Raw genomic sequence first — 19,464 nt, forward strand, 5'->3', positions numbered from 1 at the left:
AGATATATAACAAGCTTCTGATGACTCTTAAAACTGTTTTGGTTTTTCATTAGAAATAATAAAAATTTAAAATACCACAACAATCTGTAATCTCAAAGGTATGCTCTTTTTAGCACAGAGGTGGGCGAAACAAAGTGTTTCTATACCTGTGCCTTTCATCCTTTTGCATCCAAGAGCAAGACAACAAGCATTTCCCTTTCTATTTGAAAAGTCCCCTCCCTACCCACATGCATGAACGTGCTGGTATTATGAAGTATTGCCCAGAACATTAGCATGGTTATTAGTAGGGTACTTCCTGTTATAAGAACCAAAGTGAGAAGGTTATGGGTGATCCTTCAAGTGATCCTACATGTAAGCAAAATTCCAGCGAAAGCTTTGGGCAAAGGTTAAGAGACATAAGGAACACAAACCTTAAAATGAAAGCTTTTAAGAAGGATGCCAAATTTAATATCTCACAATTCTGTACTACTATGAACTTCATACCAGGTTACGGATAAAAAGGAAGAAAGAGGGCTCCTGGCAGCTGTGTAGAATGATGACTGGTTGAGAATGGGCTAGTAGATCATCTGATGTTTTCTACTTAATGAAGCATCTTACTAGTGTTGACAGTTCCCACTGAGTGAAAATGACATAATATAAATTTACCAGCAGGATGGTGTTTAGTTAAGTTATCCTGTAGGAATGCACAAAATGGTAAAAGGAACAGATGGAGAGGAGGCAGGGGTTTACCCTCATGCAAGTGAAGAAGAGCTAGCCTTGTAAATAGTTTGCTTCTCATACAGCAAAAAGACCAACCAGCTAAAAGGACTGTCAGTCTTTCTTAACAGCCTTCCTTCTCCTTTTGATGTGAAAGCAGGTATGGCTGCATCAGTAAACTATTAAAACAGTATGAAAGCAACTTGAAGGCTCTGAACCAATATATTCTGGAGTGCGGTCTTCATGGGAATCTTGGTGCAGCTCACTCTGTTTAGATGCTCAAGTAAGAAATAAAGAGAGTCAGCTGCAGTCATAAATCCCCAGACTCTGGTTCACCTTCACTTTCTGCATTCCTGACAGTGGACCTTGCACTGCACAAGGTCCCACTACTAACTACTGAAGGCCAGTACCTACTGCAGACCAGTGGCAAATAATAACTCCAATGGGATTAGAAAGAATTTCTGCACCTTGTAGGAACAGGGTATGTATTACTGATATAAAGTGGGAATACTCCAAAGTATTTCTGACAAGTCATCTAAAACTTCTATCCTCACTAAGTATCAGAATACAAAACACTCTGCAGGTACATTAGAAGCACATCAGAGCTATGTTGGATGTGTTGTAAGGCACATTACACCACAGCTATTTTCTTCCCAGGAGTACTGGGAAGCAAAACAACAATATGAGCATTTCTGAATTTTCTTAAAACGTGTTGTGAGACTATCTGTAAAGGTTCTCTGAGCCAATAGTGTGCAGAAGTCACATAGCCTCATTTTCCATTGATGTCTCAAGTATAGGAATAAAAAAAGCAAAAAAGAGCATCAATGTACAGCAAGTAAAGCTCAGCTTTTGCTAAATTATAAATCATGGTGGTTAACTCTTCTGGAAAAAAAATACCCTTGTTTATGAACATATAGAGATCTCTAGTACTTAAACTCAAGAGCGTATCAAAGTACAGCTCTTGCACCACAGAACACATGCAAAGTGACACAATATGCTAAAAAATCCTACAGTCATTGTAATTTCTTTTCTTAGAAAAGTTCTGTGCCAGTTAAGCATTTATTTTTCAGTGAGGTCAAGCCTTTCACCTAATTTTCAGTGAAGATGACTGAGGTACAAAAGAAGGTCAAGTGATTTACCCAAGGTTACCCAGTGAGTCAGAGCAACTCCTGGAATCAGGATTCAGGAACCTCCTGGCTCAACATTCTTCGGTTTAAATTACCAGGCCATGAATTCTGCACAATTCTCTTGCTCTCTCCTTTTCTAACAACAGATTGTCATTTCTTTGTGCAAAAAGTGTACTTTTTTTTCCAACTTGTGCAAGTACTTGGCTTGTAATTAAGAACCACATACTGATATCAGTCATAGATGGAAATCCTTCTGAAGTAATGAGAATTTTGTGCAACAAATGATGAACCTAAGCAATAATGATTAATGAAATGTTTTTTTTTTTTTTTACAAAACAGCAGCGTTTTGAATTACACAGGCTTACAAAAAACAAGCACAGAATGTAAAACTGGCTCTTCCCCTTTCTTCATACTTGAACTTTCCTTCCAATGTTCTTTTCCTTGACTGCTATCCATTATTTATAAAAGAAAAAAAAATCACTTTCTCCTTTAAATCTACAGCACAAAAGCAGTTTTTAGTATTTCTGGCTTAAAAGAATTCCTCAGGCTGAAAGAAACAATAGTGTGAAGTGCAGTTCCTCCTCAGGAGCATACGTAAAAAAAGCCACAATCAGACATTCATACACCAGTCGTGCAGACTTTACACAAAACAAACGTCTACTGAAATGGCTTGTTATTACAGACTTCTTGTGGGAGATCACAGATACATAAGCCCAGTCAGACAATTTGCTGACAAAATCTGTCCAGGCAAAGCAGATTAGGCAATTAGAAACTACTGTGTCCACATCAACTCAAATGATCATTAATAGATGTCGTCTGGTATGTCCGTTCCACATCTGCTGTTTTGTGCGCCATGTACAAGAGAAGTGAAAATTCTAATGAAGAAGTGGGATATGGTGATTCCAATTTCATGCTTGTTCAGCTCAGGACAACTCACAAGGAGAATAATTTGCTGTAGCTCATAGTAAATGAATGAACTCCAGGAGAGTAGACAGTGCAAGATTGAATACATTACATTGCCTGCTGTCTGTTTCTGGTGTAATTCTGCTTGAAGTATTGTCTGCACAAAAACTACATGATCATATCAGCAGTGTTTATCTGCCAAGGACGAAAGCAATCCCTACTTTAATCTGCAATATGGAAGAGTGGGGGGCTCAGGCACTGCACACAGCCAAAGTGAACTTTTATTGATAACAAGTGTTCTGAAACATTAGGCAAAACCCAGCTTCGTTCTCAATTCCCTCATGGATGCAGAGACCATAATACATCCATCGTTATACCTACTTCTCTTCATGTTATGATGTTTTATGATCCACAGCAACTTTTCAAAATATAGCATTGTTTAATTCAATTCTTCATGAGGTCACACATATACAAAGATCAACGCAACTCCTGCTGCTGTGGTTGCTTCCTGAAGTCCCTGATAGAGAATTCTGTTCTCAACCCCCTCTCTTCTCTTTCAGGACTGCTTCACATTTGCTAAGAAGGCAAAGATCCCTAATCTAGTCAGATTCAGAAGTACAGGGTAGATAAATAAAAGCTCAAGCATATTTAGGAAACAAGGATTCACATAACCTTTCCCCTTTCTGCGTCTCCATTTTTCCACACAAAAGCCATTACAAAATGGTTCAGTCTCACTAAAAAAATGTTAGTTTTAAACACAATGTGTGCTGCAGGTGGAAAAATTATATATTGCATATAATGCTATAAGCTAGTCACACTATTGTTAGGTAAGCCAAGTGTTTTTTAGTCAAAATTTTAAGCAGTAAACTTTTTGTACTTTTGTATGTTTGCGTTTTGAAACATCATGTAAAGCTTCTGCCCTACTCTTCAGATTGTTCATCTTTTCTCTTAACTAAAGGGAAGGGCTTAAATCAAGTTCATAAGGGCTTAATACAAGTGCTCTTGCTAGCAGATGTTTAAATAAAAACTTGAAAAAGGTTCAAAGAGAAGGAATCAAATAATATTCCTGATGTATGTCATCAGAGCAGATTTGGATGACTGTAACTCCCTTTTTTTTTTTTTTTTTTTGTTTTAAGAATGCAACTCTGCCTAATTATGATTACCTGGATACTTGCCCAAAACTTTGTCTGTCATGAAAGAAGCATAATACGAAAGTCAAATATCATTCACCATTTTTTCATGTTCCTATGATATGCTATGCCCTTGGCAATCTATCCCCCTTGAAATGAAAGTCTACAAAAGATTTGTATTTGACAAATCTGAAGCTTGCTACTATCTGCTTTATCTTGACAGCCTCGAAATCAAAGAGCTACATATTCAGCAATGGCAAAGAAAAGATGACTGTGTATTTAATTACTTTGAGAGTATACAAAATGAACACATGGTAAAACATGGAATTAGAGGGTTTTCTTTTTTGGCTTTCCTACATACATCAAAGGCAGAACTACTACTTAAATATCATACACCTGCTCTTGGTTTCAGTTTCTCCTGGAGATGGGTCAGAGTCATGAAGCTCTTCATAAGGGTCACACAGGATAGGTATGTTAGGCATGGCTCTCCTTCTACAAAGGCGTACAACTCTGATGCAAGCTAAGGTTCTGAAAAAATACTTTGAACCCAGACAGAATTCAGTCCAATTGTATTTTAATGTATTTCAGTGAACTGCTTTAATAAGGACTCCAGGAGCGATATCTCACTTTTGAAATAGTCTCTTTGCATAAAATAATGCTCTTCAGGCAAACACTGCACTTTGTTGACAGCATTCAGGTTATTTTCATTCTCTAGTGATGGTAGATGCCACAGGATGATGGCAAGCTTAAAAAGATTTTCCTTTAAACATATTATCCTCCAGTTTTAGTTTCTGTACTGTTCCTTGATTTTAGGTGCTCAGCTGTGTAATACAGATGGACAAGTAGTTGGAATAACATCACACAGCCCTAAGAAATGAGGCTGAGAAGAGAGCTTGAAAAGTCATCTTGTCCATCCCTCTGCCATAAGATAGGATCAGCATCCCAAAAGCCACGGCTGTTTGGCCAGCTGACTCCTGAGAGCCTCCAGTGATGGAAACTTCACAGCCTCCCCAGGCAATTCATTCCTTTGCTGAACTGTCTTTATGGTTAAATGACTTTGGCTAATGCTTAAAGAAAAGCTCCCTTGCTGCAGTGCAAAGGCTATTACCCCTTGTGTTGTCCCAGGTAGACATGGAGAATGATTTATTATGTACATTTTCACAACAATTATTGAATATATTTGAAGACTGCTTTTATGACTCCCCTTCAGTCTTTCTGGCTCTAAAGTCACATGAAAAAGATAAAGAAAATTAATGACCAGAGGTTTAATTAGTTCCATGTAGCAATTTTAAGCTATAATCTAAAAATAAAATACTTGGAAAGAACATCAGTAAACCATATTACTCAGGAGGATACAAGGAGTAATAGCATGCCAGCGTGATTACACAACAGAGAAATAGGAACTTTGCAAAAAGGTCAAATGAACATTACCACTGAGCAAAAAGGCAGAGCTTTCTCTATATCTGCTCTTAAAAAATCCTCAAGATTGATGGAAAGAATAAAGATACATATAATTTAAGTTGTTAAACTCATTTAATTTTCACTGAGCTGAATTGGAGCCTTGCCTGCTTACAGACTGCAGGAAGGATGCTTTTGTATGTAAGGACTAGACTGAAACTCAAGAGGCAAGTTTAATCCTGGTCTTTCCGTAAGACTTCCTTTTGATTCTGGGAAAGTCACCAAATCTCTGTATTGCCTACTGATAAAATGATCAGTAGCTCCACTTCTTTTCTCTTGAACACTTCTTTCCTTTTACAGATTATAAACCTTTGAGGCTGGTGGTTTGTTTGCACTGAAACCTTCAGGACTCCAGTATGGGAGGGAATGAAGACCTTTTGAAGGGTACTGCATGACAAAATACAAAACTGGGCTACTGAAAAAACACTGTAACATACAGCATATATGGGATCACCACGAGAGATGTTAAACGTGACTTGAAACTGATCGACTGTGTCTTTCAATCATGTTATATCAGACATCTTCAGGCTTAGAATTTAGCATTGTAAAAGCAACAAAATCTCTACCCAAACAGGATACAGTATTAGAGTGAGAAATAAATCTAGTCACTTTTGTTTCCTGATAGTTATTTTAATAAGGGAATAGAATAGAATCGTAGAATGGTTTGGATTGGAAGGGACCTTTAACGTCACCTAGCTCCAACCCCATTGCTAAAGGCAGGGACATCTCCCATAAGACCAGGAGTAGCAAATATACCAGCCCTGACCTATGAAAACTGTTAAGTAAATGTTGAGATTATGGGCAATTGTGGATTATTTAACACTTTTCTCCAGATGTCACTGTGATGCAGGGAAATCCATGAAATAACAAAGCATCATTTTATTACAGTCCATAGGCTGATGATAAGAAATACTTGGAGGATTTCTGTATGCTTTGCCTAAACTAGTTCTGACACATATGCAGTGCTATGGAGTCATACCCTCAAGCAGTTGCCTAAAGTCACAAAAGACATCTCTGTGCCACAGCACGGAGCTGAACTCATGATGTAAGGCAACAGTACAGAAACTACTTTTTGGCAGCAAAGCTACCACTGTCTAAATTGACAATAACATATCCCCTATGAAAAAAATAACTGTATTTGGATTTACCATTGGTGGTTGAATGCCTTGATAGGATATGACTTAAAAATTACATCTGTACTGATAACATTATCTTTCTTTATTCTGAGGCTGTACTACCACTTTCAAAGCTGAAAGATATCCTTACCAGTAGTTTTTTGCTGTACTGTTTTCTGCACTTGACACCAGACAAATGGTTCCCAATTTTACTACACAAAACTAAGACAAGATTCTGGTTCTGACCCATTGCTCTTCATATACAAGTCTCCACAGCTTGTCATCCAACTAGCGTGTTATGAATTTGGCTGTATCTATTTCTTTCTCCGCTTTTGTTTACATTTCTTTAGAGATCTTGCCTGTTGTTGCTGCTCCTTTATTTTCTCCCTCAAAAACTACTGGTCAAAATCCATCCACTTTATTTAAAAGGAATAAAATAAATGTCTAATACATGATGTGGTAGAAACCAATTGAAGCAGCAGCCTCTGTTCTGCAGTTTTTTGGCTTCCTGTGAATGTATCCACTCTGAACCCTTGGGTTGTGCATCGTCCTGCTTGGCTGAGCTGCAGCACTATTTACTTTGGTTACCTTCCAGAGAAAGAACATGATCCTCAAAAAAGCTCTTGGAACACTGAGAGAGGAAATGGGAGCATTCAGATCACCTTGAAGTCAACGTAGGGACACAGTCTTTCTTCAGATCAAATCCATACTTATGATGCTGCATCTACTACAGATGCACACATTAGGTAGAGTTATTTACATTCTGCAGACAGTAACTACCGTATACCTAATGACTCACCTCATTCTCCCTATTGACAGAAAGGAGCAGCTCAGGATTTGAGCTGTAAGAATCCTTTCTATCTTTTAGGGCATCTCCTAACCTGCAAAATGAACTTCTTGAATAACTAAGTTGCCGTAAAATTAAAACTACATCCTGCCCACAGGACAGGGGGAACTTTAAGATTCCTGGATTGAGGCAAGAAATTTGGTCTCCAAATAAAATAAAGCAAAGTTTTCCCTAAAGTGCTTAACTAAAGGGTATCCATGCCATACTTTTATTTTTCATCCTTTTTTGACCTTTAATTTAACCTAAGTACGCACTCAATTTTAGCTGTGTTTTCTTCTCAACATCTCCCGCTTTAGGCCACACACACAAAATGTGTGATTTGACACCCTTCCTTTCTCAAAATCTTATGGTAAGAAGGAAAAAAGGGATGTTATTTGAAATAACCTCAAACTAGAGTTATTTGGTCCATTAGGGTACTTATTTAACCAACTGCTTCAAACCATGCTTTTTTACATTGAAAATTATAGCTTTTATGGATTCCTGTAAACTTCTAGGTATGAAAATGGCTGTTTTTCAAAAAAGTGCTTCTAGATCACTAAAAATAATTCACTTGTGTTTACATTTCCTTTGAATTCCTTGAGTGGAATTCAAGGTAACAATATGTACTCCTCACCTCTGTCGTAACTGATCTATGTTCTTTCATTTTTAACATATTTCACATGTATCTATTGTTGACAGAACGGCAGTCAAAACACTTTGCCCATTGCCTTGCACAACAGGTATATACCAACACTGGCATCCCAAGGAGGTCCTTCACTCAGATTCCAACCTCACCCAGAAACCCTCAACAGTAGATATCACTTTGGGATGTCAGATGATAGAAAAGTACCTCCAGGAAACTGGCCTTTGAGTGGTGGATTAACTTTGCCAGTCTTTTTGTCCCATTTGTGATGGGTTACTGGCTTTATAGAATCCAGGTATGATACTACTGCACACATCTGTTTTTAAGCTGTATTTGAGATGCTGCTGTATGTTTCTAGTAATTTCAGATCGCTTCTTCTCTTATTAACAAACCACCTTGTTTATTAAAATAAAATTTCTGGTTTGGGGACTCATTCTATCATAATGTCTTATGCTTTCATTCAACACATGAACTCCATCCATCCACGCCTGATCTCGTTTCTTTGTGGCACTGTAAAAGCTGCAGGCTTAGGCTCACTAACGGTTGAATGATCTGGACGTTAACATGCCAGCTGATTTTTCATACTTGGTGACCTCCGGTTGCTGAGCCAGGTATATATCAGGCACAGAACTCTTAGGCTCTACCTGCTAGTTACTTGAAAATTGAACTACTGCAATGATACTCCCAAAGCAAACTTTACTTTGGTTTGGCAAAAAGTACAAGGCAATTCAGAAATTGGCTCCCTCTGAAAGTTCTCCTTTCCTTGTTATTTCCTTCCAAGAATGTTCAAAAAAAGAGAAAAAAAAAAGAATGTTGTCCCCTTCTAAATTGCTGTTCACTCACCAAAGCGAATAGCCTTCATACTGAATGTATTTCTAGTGAACACAGGTCATGAAGTATTAGAAAGTTAAAAATAGCGAAGATGGCAGCAGTCTCCCTCAAGGAATATAGCATGCCAGATGTAACGTCCCAGAATACAAACTTTCTTCTGTCACAAATTCTATCTTAGATCTTTCTCAAGTGTGTGAGTAACACTCGTATGTGAAACTGCTGTCTACTAAAGCGGAGACTGAAACCAGGTCGAGCAGTTTTTTTGAACAAATTATTAACACTTACATACTATTTCACTTATCTTGGGATTCACACTGGTACTACATTTTACCATAAAAGTAGCATTTCAATTCTCCTAGAAAAAGATTTTGTTCTTTTCCATAAAAACCTTCTCTGTAGGCAACACACTGTTCCATATAAAGTTTCATAACAATAATGCAAGTAGATCAAAAAGGTGAGTTATTTTCCATTGTGTATACACTAAATGCATGCAAAATGTAATAAACCAACCACCTTCTCAGGAGGGACATGTATTGACGTTTTTGGACAGTAGCAGCAGCCTTTGAATTTTCACTTTGACTGCTGCTTAAAAACTGTCAGAAAGGAAACACCTACTGTGCGCCTTCACTTGCCTTCTGATCCCTTATTAGTTAACCCTGAAGTGCATATGTATACAGCCTTAATCCCCAAGTGAGTATCTGGACCAAGGGAAATCTGGAATTAATTGCAAAGTATTTTGGTTACTAATGCAGCTGTTACAAGTGTTTGATTTGGCAAGCGAACAGAAAAGGCACTGCATACCAATTTCGTGAGCCACTGTAAAAGCTGCATGGAGGCCGTCATCTTCAATCACTGCACAGCTGCGCTCAGGAGAGCATATGGTCCCAACGTCTGCCATTCCCAGAGTATCACATGAATGATGCCCACATAAATCCTGTCCAGGAAGGAAAAAAAAATCATTAAAATAAATTTTTACACCCATAAGTAACAACAGGCTAAAGCCACCGGTCCTTTGCAAACAGCAGAACCTGGATAAAAACAGTCATATGAGCTTACATCTAAAGATCTCAATGCAATTTGAAAGCATGATTATCCAATCTCTGCTAAAGTCACTGAGAGAATTTTCATTGAATTTAATTAATCTACAACTAACTATTGTTATTTAAATTTGTATTTCTGCAATGCATGCAGACACTTAAAGTTGCACTGAACTAGTACACAAAACACATGCCATAGAAACATTTCTGAAGAAATAAAATATATCCAAATATATTTATTTACTAAAGGTGAAAACAAACGCACAGATAAAGCACCACATTCCTAATCATTTCTTGAATTACAGATTGCCTCTCTATTCAAAAGGCAAATCTACTTGTACCTAAATAAATGAGATTGTTATATATTAAACCTCATGTCACACCCGCCCAGTAGTACAATGATTAATAATGTGTATTACCCAATATACCAAGTATTTTAGCAATTCTCAGAGGTTGCTTAAGGAGTCAAGGACAGAACAGAGTGCAAAATCCTCTTGATTGCTAGTTCAAATAGTGCAACAACTAGGTCACATGCTAGCACTAGGTTTTTTTTATTTATTTCAGGATGCTACTACTACCACCACCACTACTACTACTAAAAAATGAAGCTTTGGTCAGACATACGGTTTTTTCAGTTGAGAAGGAAAAGTTGAGATCATGCCATTTGGAACACTCTTAAGATTATTAATTGTGGTTGAGTGAAAACATCATTTTCAAGGCAGTATTATCAATTGCTACTATCAAAATGATCAGAGTTCTATTTTTTTTCCTTCATTTTTAAGAATCTCTTCTTCCCTCTAGATCTCCTTTATAAATGACTTAAATGTTTCATAATTAATCCATTCTGTAGTGCTTATGATCTAGAGTCTATTCAGAAAGAAGATGCAATACTTAAATTCCTATTACTTTTCTTGTGTTCATTTCTATTTATCCTTTTATGCACCACTTCTGAGTATGGCCCTTTCAATCTAACAGTACATTTTACACAGGGTAGTTTAAAGTGGTTTACCTACAGCAGCATAGATCAGGTAACAAAACTCAGAAAATGCATGGCTTTGTACCAGTATAAATACCTTTTACTAGTGATATAATTGATCTACATAAATGACTGTAAGTTGTATAGGAAGTTATACTAGATCCATTTTAACTGGATCCACATAAGCAGTTGAACTGAAATTTACACACAAACACAAAAGAGCACATAAATGAGACAGAAAGTTGCTTAGTAAAGAAGGTCTGAACTACCTTCATGTTGATAGTGCCAAGAATGGTATAAAATACACTAATTGAGACCTCGTCTGTACACACAGATTCTGTGCCATTTGGTCCTCTCTTATGCCTGTGGCGTTTTTATCACTTAGATGCTTACATAAGTATTCCTCCCAGTATGATACAATTATATCAGCATCCATATGCCTCATGCATAATTTGCATGATTTCTTTTCATTTGCATACAAGAAGAAGCTAAGTCAGTGATGTGGCCATGGAGCTGTAAACAGCAAACACAATCAGATCTCAAAATGATTATTCAGATTTGACAACACAAGTGTAATTAAAATAACACAGTCTTTCCAAACAGGCAGACTCATAAGCCTCCTTAGAGCTACTTCTGATGGGAACTCTGGATTTTGAAAAATTATAACCAGGATGTTAACGATAAGCATCCGTTCCAACTTTTGGCTGGTTAGTAATACCATCCTAAAAATTTCCTAAGCTATGCATTATGCCACCTTCATTAAACATCAGAAAATAGCTATGCACATACACAGGCACGAAAGGAAATAGCAATGTTTGGTTACCTTTCATACGTTGTGTGTTACTGACATTACACCACATTACACGCCCCAGTTTTCCTGTGAATTCCAGTCACTTCATCAGGTTGTTGTTCCTCCATTACCATAATTTCCCAGAGTATGACATATATCCAAACATCTCAACATCTTACTAGTAGCCTTCAAGCTTATTTGCATAACAGCTGTCTAGACATAACAAAGCAGGCTTTATGCTTTCCTTAGGAATAACTGAGCTTCAGGTCAGACAAAGTTCTTGATTGACTTTATTACTTAATGGTCACCCCTAGAATATCCTGCTTACTAGCTAGCTCCATCAACACCCCACAGGCAGTTGGTAAACACTTGCCCCCAGATAGAGGTAAGGTGGTAATGTGGGACCAGAGATCCCCATAAGATAAAAGAGAGGAAAGCAAATGCACTGTGGACAGAAAGCAGTGGATTGATACAGCACAACTGCATTTCCAGCAGCTGGCTAAGTCACCACATCTGGAGGGCCTCCCCAGCAGACTGAGAAAGATGACATGGGGAGTCCTGCTGCCAGCTACTGAATTTCATCTGGGCAGTAGTGGAGCAGGGCTGTAAATGGTCTTGAGACAGGAAATATTTTCTGGTATTAGCTTATTTGTGTGAAGTTGTTATTCATAGAGTCACAAAGGGATATTAACAAGTCATTGGAAGGATGTCTACAGATTGCCCATCTGCTACTAGAGCAGTGCGTGCACTGACTAAGCTCTGAACAGAGAACATGCACAGAGCCTTCTGGTAGTGCTCAGTCTTCAGTGACTGCATGAGGATGACTTTTTTAAGCTAGTTTGTCCATAACCAGGCAGATTACTCAGGACGTGGCTCCGTTATGTCCTCAACTCTTTCTTAATTTCTCTTGCCCATGTATGATTTACAATATTTCTACTCACAGCATCTCATGTTATATATTACAGACAGAATTTGAAGTGGCATCTCTGAGATAAATATTCTGAAAATTTTGCCATTGGATGCTTTTCTTCTTAACTCATCACTTCCTAGTTAATGGTCTTTCCCCACAGCACAGCTTTCAGTGATGTGACAAAGATCACACCTGTTAACACTTTCGATCTTTTACACCTGTATGGCAAATTTTCCTTCAACTTACAGTTTCTCTAGCTATACTGGCCATACTGGATAATTTGTTAACAGCATTGATATCTACATTTTTAGTTTTCCCAAGCTGTTTTGAAAGACAGCCACAGACTTCCAAAGTAAAATTTCTGGGAGTACATTAAAAATTCTTATTTCCTTAGAATGTAGTACTTCCTTTAAGAAAAAAAAAAAAAAAAAAAAAAAGGCCTTGACATAATGATGCAATTTAAAAAAAATCTGCTTGGATTCCCCTCAATTTTTCAAACTCCTGAAGTCTCATGATACTTAAGATCAATTTCTAACAACTATTTTGCTGTGGTGTGTAGCTTTCATTTTAAAAGTCAGTCTCTTTTTCAGATCTGTATACTCGTTTACTTGCCTCCAAGCAGAAGAAACTTCCAAGAATATGTGTTTCTTGATATTTCTGAAGAAAGAATGCAGCATCTGGCCTTTCATCTAGATTACAGAAGTTTCAAAATGGAAGAAGGAATAGAAAATGCCTTTGCTACATAGGAGACAATAGATGTTAAGCCTTAAGCTTTGGCAAAGAAACAACAGGAAAAATGAGCTGTACATCATAAGACCAGTAGTTAATTAGAGAGCTTATTAAAGGCCAAGTTTTCCTGGCATTCATAAGTATTTCAAGAGCAGCTGGCTGTTGGCCAGATATACATAGCATTGTAGTGAATGAAGATAACTCTAGTGGCCTCCTGCTTGAAGTAGTTAATTTATTTTACCTGAAAATCTTTGATTTGTGTGGTAAGGTTAAAAATGAGAATAAACTGTGAAGTGAAACCTGATAGCAGACCAGAGACTATGGACTGGATCCAAAACAGTATTTAAGAACTAGTGTGGACTGTTTGGTGGAATGTAAATGGAGAAGAACAAATCTGACCCATGTCCCCTGGTCTTTGCATTATCTATCCTGCACAGGGCTTGTAGTTTGTGACTTTACGGACCCCAAAGTAAAACAGTTCTACAGCCCTGAGCAGCTTAGCATTTAGCTTACACTGAAGTACTGATATTTAGTGTTTCTCAATCTTTGTCCCTGTGGGAACTCAAGTCTACACATATTCTCAGATCAGACCTAAGAGACACCAACAGGACTGGACTTGGTTGCACATCACCATGTTTTAAAATCACAGCTAACAGCTTTTACATCACTATGTTTGTTTGCTTGCTTTTCTGGTGTCATTTCAATGGTCCAGCAAAGCCTTTGCCCAAAAGTTTCAACTTCAAATTCCTTTGAAGGATGAGGATACTTCGAAGTGCATTTTCTAAGAAAGTGCCCTAAGCACCAGACTATAGCCTACAAGGAAGGCATGCACATGGCTGTGTGTGCAGGAAGCTGGGGCTCCTCCCTTTGCAGCCCATGTGCCAAAGGTTTCCATAGCTCAGACTGCAGTTAGTGCTTACAGCACCTGGTGAAGGGACTTCATTTTTGGTTGCTGTTCTCAGTCTGCTTCTGTTATTTTACATTTAACAGCCTTTCAGTAAATTACGTAAAACACTCTTCTGTATGTTTTGGGAGCACAGGCTTTCTTGCTCTAAGCAGCGCACTCCGGTCAGCAGCTTCAGGTCATGATTTCTCTCCTTCTCACCACATGTATCTTGAATTACTTGCTAAATAGTGACATAGCTTTGGTCAGAGAGGTGGAAAGTTTCCTTAACACCTGGAACAGCTTACAATCTACTGGTTAAAGACCTCTCCTGGGAGGTGGGTGATGCAGGCCTAAAAACCCTCAAGCAGAGGAAGGAATTAAACACAGCTTTCCAACTTCCTGCACAAGCGTTCTCACTGCAAGTCTGTAAAAGGAAGGTGGGGTTGCAACTTACTCAGGACTCACAAATCCATCCTTCTGCACTCAACCCTGGAAAGTAGATGGAAGTTTATTAACGTCACAGCAACACAGAACAGAACACTTGGAGACAAACACTAATAAAAAGGAGATAGAAAGACTAAAGCTCATAGAAACAAAAAGGATTACCAGTATCACCCAAGGAGTGTGTGATGTCCAGAAGGCAAAAGGAGTACAAGATTGGAATTGATGCACCTCAAAATGTGTACTGGAAAGAAGGGCTAATGGGTAATAATAAGGGAATGGTCTATTTTACCCTTCAGCTGATACTAGGACAATTAGAAAGAGAGACTGTACGTTCCAAAAATGGTGCAACAGTGCTCTGGAGAAAGCCTGCTGTGAAAAGTCCTGCTCCTAAAAAACTGCTAAGTCTTGCTGGTGTGGATGTCCAGGTAAGGGCATTGGGACAAGGCCTAGCCATCACTGTGAAGGAAAGGACTCCAGCTAGACCCACTGAGATACTGCTTCACCCTCCCCAACACATTTTGAGGGGAAAAAAAAAGTCTGGTTAACTTTTGAGAGAAAAGGGAGCGATGATACCTGCCTCTTTTACCAAACAAAAGTAGTTCTACCTAAAAACGGAGGTCACCTTCCTTTCAGGTTACTATGTTAAAGTCAGAAATAAGCCAGGGGTATTTGAATCTCAAACACAGTGAATTGTCTTTCTGAATTCTACGTAAGGAGATTTGATGTTTTGGTGATGTTGGGAACTCCTCACAGGAGTGGTTACTTAGACATGCTCTTACTCTTCCCTTGTATGACACAAGGACCCTAAGCATCTGTCATCCCAGGACACTCTGCAGTGAAGCATTAGTAACAGAGTCTAAATTGGACTTATTCTTTGTGATCTCAATAGACAAAGTAACAAAACTTCTTTTACTCCTAAAATATACAAAGAAAATGCAGTGGCATTATGTAAAACACAGATTATTAAAAAGCAACAACAATAACAAAATGCATACAAGTCTTTTGGATTCTGCACGGGGAAGGGAAGGCAAACAAAATTTCAGTTGTGAAAAACACCAGTTGTGACTGGTGAGCAGGGAAAGATGTTTGATTTAACTTGCCTATTCCATAAATCTTTTGCATGGAAACTCCACACAGTCTCTGTAGATTAGCATGAATCATTAGAATGGATCCTCCCCCTCAAATAATGCCCCACTTTATTTTCCCCTGAGACATCAACTAAATGTATTAGATTTGCAAAAAAAAAAAAGGTTAAAACCCTACAGAACTGGAAGACATATCACATCATAACTTCTTCAAAGCAATAGTAATAAACATCAGTGAAATATATTTTATTGACAATTGTTACGCTGACCTCCTTTACAGATTAAGAATTGTGAGGAGATGATTATGTATATATATATATATATATATAGGGAGAGAGAGAGAGAGAGACAGAGAGAAGTAGAGCCAAAGAAAGTAGTTGCTCCACTCAATGAAATAACCATCTATTGAGTTGAGGTAATCCAAAGCTCACTGTTAAATTTCAACAGCACTGTCAGATTGACAGTTAAACTAAATCATACACATAAGATCCATGTAATTACTGTGTGGAAAAAGGCAGGACGGTGGCCTTTGGCTCCAGTGTGAACTTCTTTTTAGAGTCAGGTTTGCTGATTGTGGATGTGGATGTGGATATCGTGGATGATGCCTTATGAAAGTGTTTGTTCTTGGTGCCTACATCCACTTGAAAAATATCTTTTAATTTTATTTTTAATTTTCACGTGATTCAGAGTAGGAGGAAAGGGAAAGGAAGAGAACTGGATTTTGTCCAAATGCACTCAATAGTTCACTTGAAATTTAACTGAGGGTCACTAATGAAACAGACTGGATGAATTCTCAAGGATAATTACAGAGCAGGCAAGATCTCAGAAAAGAACAGTTTGAGTTCAAGCACAGTTTGCAAGACACAACAAATATGTTTTTGTGCTGTGACATAATCTGGCACATATTTGTTGCACTGATAAAAACCTGAAGACTGAAGATAACCTGCTTCCAGCTTCAGAGAACTGTTAATGAGAACGTTTGAAGCAGACGAAATTGCTGTTGACTTCACAGACTTGGGAAACAAAGTGAGCTAATATCTGAGGGTACAGGGCTTACAAGCTCTTCTTCCTTCCCACCACACAGCTGCACCTGTACCACAAAGCAGAGTGGGGTCTCACCTGGCCACCAGATGATCGAGTCCTAGCATCTCCACACTGTGGAAGATGCTCTGAAGATGCATGTGACCTAAGGATTTACAGCTGCTGTCAGGGACTCAACCACAAAGCGGGATCCATGTATTCTCTTGGCTTTAACAAGAACTTTCATGGTATTTATTGTGGTTTAACCCAGCAGGTGGCTCAGCATCACAAAGTTGTTCGTTTACTCCCCGCTTTCTCAATGGGTAAAGGAAGACAGTCAGAAAAGAAAAGTGGAATTCACGAGTTGAGATAAAACTACTTACTAAGATAGAAAAAAGGAAAATAGTAATGACTCTACATATATATAGGAACGTATATAACAAGCGATGCACAAACAACCACTCAACACCCCCTGATCGATGCCCAGCTAGCTCCAGGAGCTGCAAAAGAAACATCAGCTCCCATTCCCTTCAAAACTCTTTTGGCATGATGTCATAAAGGTATGGAATATTCCTTTGGCCAGTTGAAGTCAGTTATCCTAATTCTGTTCCCTCCCAGCTCCTTGGGCCCTTTACTGAGAATGGCCTTGGTTCTGTACAACACTGCTTAACAGCAACTATAAACATCAGTGTGTTATCAACATTGTTTTTCTACTAGAAGCAAAACATTGCATCATACCAGACACTCTGAAGAAAGCTATTCCATCCCAGCTGAAACTAAAATACCTTTCTATTACATCTTGGTACCAATAAGTCAGACCCCTCATACTTGATACTTTGGGGAATTCAAAATAATTGTTATGGAACCCAATGAGTTTCTGCAATATTTAGTGACAGATAATTTCTGCGTTCACTGATGTTTATAGGTGTAACAGTAACCAGACCTGTTATTGTAGCTTTTCTGGTAGTTACATCTGGGATTCACTGCAGCTAAGGGATAGAGTTATGCTGCCCTTGCCCCCATTGATAGCAATACAGAGCATCACGACATTATCTGTATCACTCCAAGTGGAACTCAGGTATATATTTATTTACTATTTATTTTGCTCTGCAGCACGATTGCTTTGAAATACTTGCCAAGTTAGATACATGTTATGACTAAAGGTAAATTGACGTTTTAACCCAGAATTAGTAAACCTTCTTCAAAAAATCTTCTTGCATGGGAAATATTTCCAGCATGGATTATGATTATAGTAATTTAGACCTCTCATACTAATTTTACAATACAAGAAAGCTGCCAGCATTCTTAGTCTATCAGTGGTTGTTAATTTATCTTGAAACAAGTAATGACAATAGAAGAGGAGAAAGCAGTGGTGCTGAACTGTGAGCAAGCATCTTTTCATGTCAAAACAAGATCCGAGTCAGTGTCACTCCAGAATAAAGACAATTATTACTTCAGAGCCTTGTATGGCAGTAGGCATGTGCAACTGAGACTAGCTCCATGTCAGCAGTTACATACAGCTGAGGACATGTGTTTGGCTGACAAACGATGTGCAAATATTATTCTGTTGATGCAGAGACACAAAGTTTGAGGTGGCCTCAGTTAGTAAACAAAGACGGAAAATGTACCTCACACATTCACTCCATGCCTCAAAAACAAGCGATTGAGCGGAAGACATCTGGATGTTCAAAAATGAGCATGACGGTATTCAGAGCCCATCAAAACAGGCAGCCACGGTGCGGCGTCTCGTAGCTAAGCAACGCACTTCATACATTCAAAACATAGTTGTAAAAGTGGGATCCTCCTGCCAACTGCTGCCACTCTCATTGAAAAGCTAAACTGGAAAAAATCTTGCTCGAGCTCAAAGTGGGACTGTTTTCTGCAGGAAACATCTCCGCTCCTTTTTCATTCTTTAACCCTTTTTTGTGTTTACATTCCAAGATGAGCAAATAGATTCATGTTGACATTCTGACTGTAAGCATATAAAAATCGTGTGGATTCCCTGCAAAGAACATCATAAACACATGTAGCAAGAAACTACAATCCTGTCCTTTCTGAGCCAAATACTGACATGCAATGCCAAACAATGCGCCTGTACACGCAACCAGTCATCAGAACAGATTATGTTATCCGGAATTGCTCTGCTGCATGCACTACATGTAAACCAGGAAAAACCACTGAGGCATGTGCCTTTGTTTTCCAGAGTACCTACATCCCTAAGTAACAACGCAAACAGTATTTGCATCTTAAGAGTGGAGGGAGACCAGGGGAACGGTGACACTTAGTGGATGTACTGCATGCATCTGAAAGCAGTAACCCTGCCCATGGAAGATGTGTTACTCAGGAGTAATTCAAAGTGGGTTACTGATTAGCACTCTTGTTCTGGCATGAGGGCCATGCAAAAATCCATGGATAAGCATCTGTAAAGCCAGTGCATTTTAAAGCCACATCCTACCTTAATCCAATGAAGTTAAATCATTAAGCTAGGACTCACAGCCTGCCACCGTAGGAGTTTCTGAACCACAATAAATCCCAAGGAAATAAATGGGAATTCTGGCAGAGACACACACCCTCTAGTGAAAGAGTGATGGATTTTGGCCCGAGCTTAACCAATAAGCCATTGGAAGGGATGTTTATAGCAAAAAGCAAGAACACTATGACCCACCCTAGGTAGCCTGCTTTCTTTCAGATTGTAATGATAAAAAAATGAAAGCTTGCAAATTGGAATGATGGGTTTTAAACTGCTAAAAAAAGGCTCCAGTTGCACAAGGGACGCCTGACTGACACAGAACTTAATGTTTCAACTATTTACAGCTATAAAAGCAAGCCAGGCACTTTTTTTCCCCCTTCTGGAGCAA

General features: G+C 38.5%; 1 protein-coding gene across 1 annotated transcript in view; it reads right to left on the reverse strand.

The window, feature by feature from the left end:
- Positions 1-19,464, reverse strand: part of ADAMTS5 (ADAM metallopeptidase with thrombospondin type 1 motif 5) — a 47,868-nt gene that overhangs the window by 25,377 nt on the left and 3,027 nt on the right. Inside the window, exon 2 of the mRNA XM_052666921.1 lies at positions 9,531-9,663. Coding sequence (XP_052522881.1) covers positions 9,531-9,663 — 133 coding nt within the window. The remainder of the gene's footprint in view (positions 1-9,530; positions 9,664-19,464) is intronic.

This window comes from Tympanuchus pallidicinctus, unplaced genomic scaffold, assembly GCF_026119805.1.
Source record: "Tympanuchus pallidicinctus isolate F22 unplaced genomic scaffold, pur_lepc_1.0 scaffold10, whole genome shotgun sequence".
Lineage (NCBI taxonomy): Eukaryota > Metazoa > Chordata > Aves > Galliformes > Phasianidae > Tympanuchus > Tympanuchus pallidicinctus.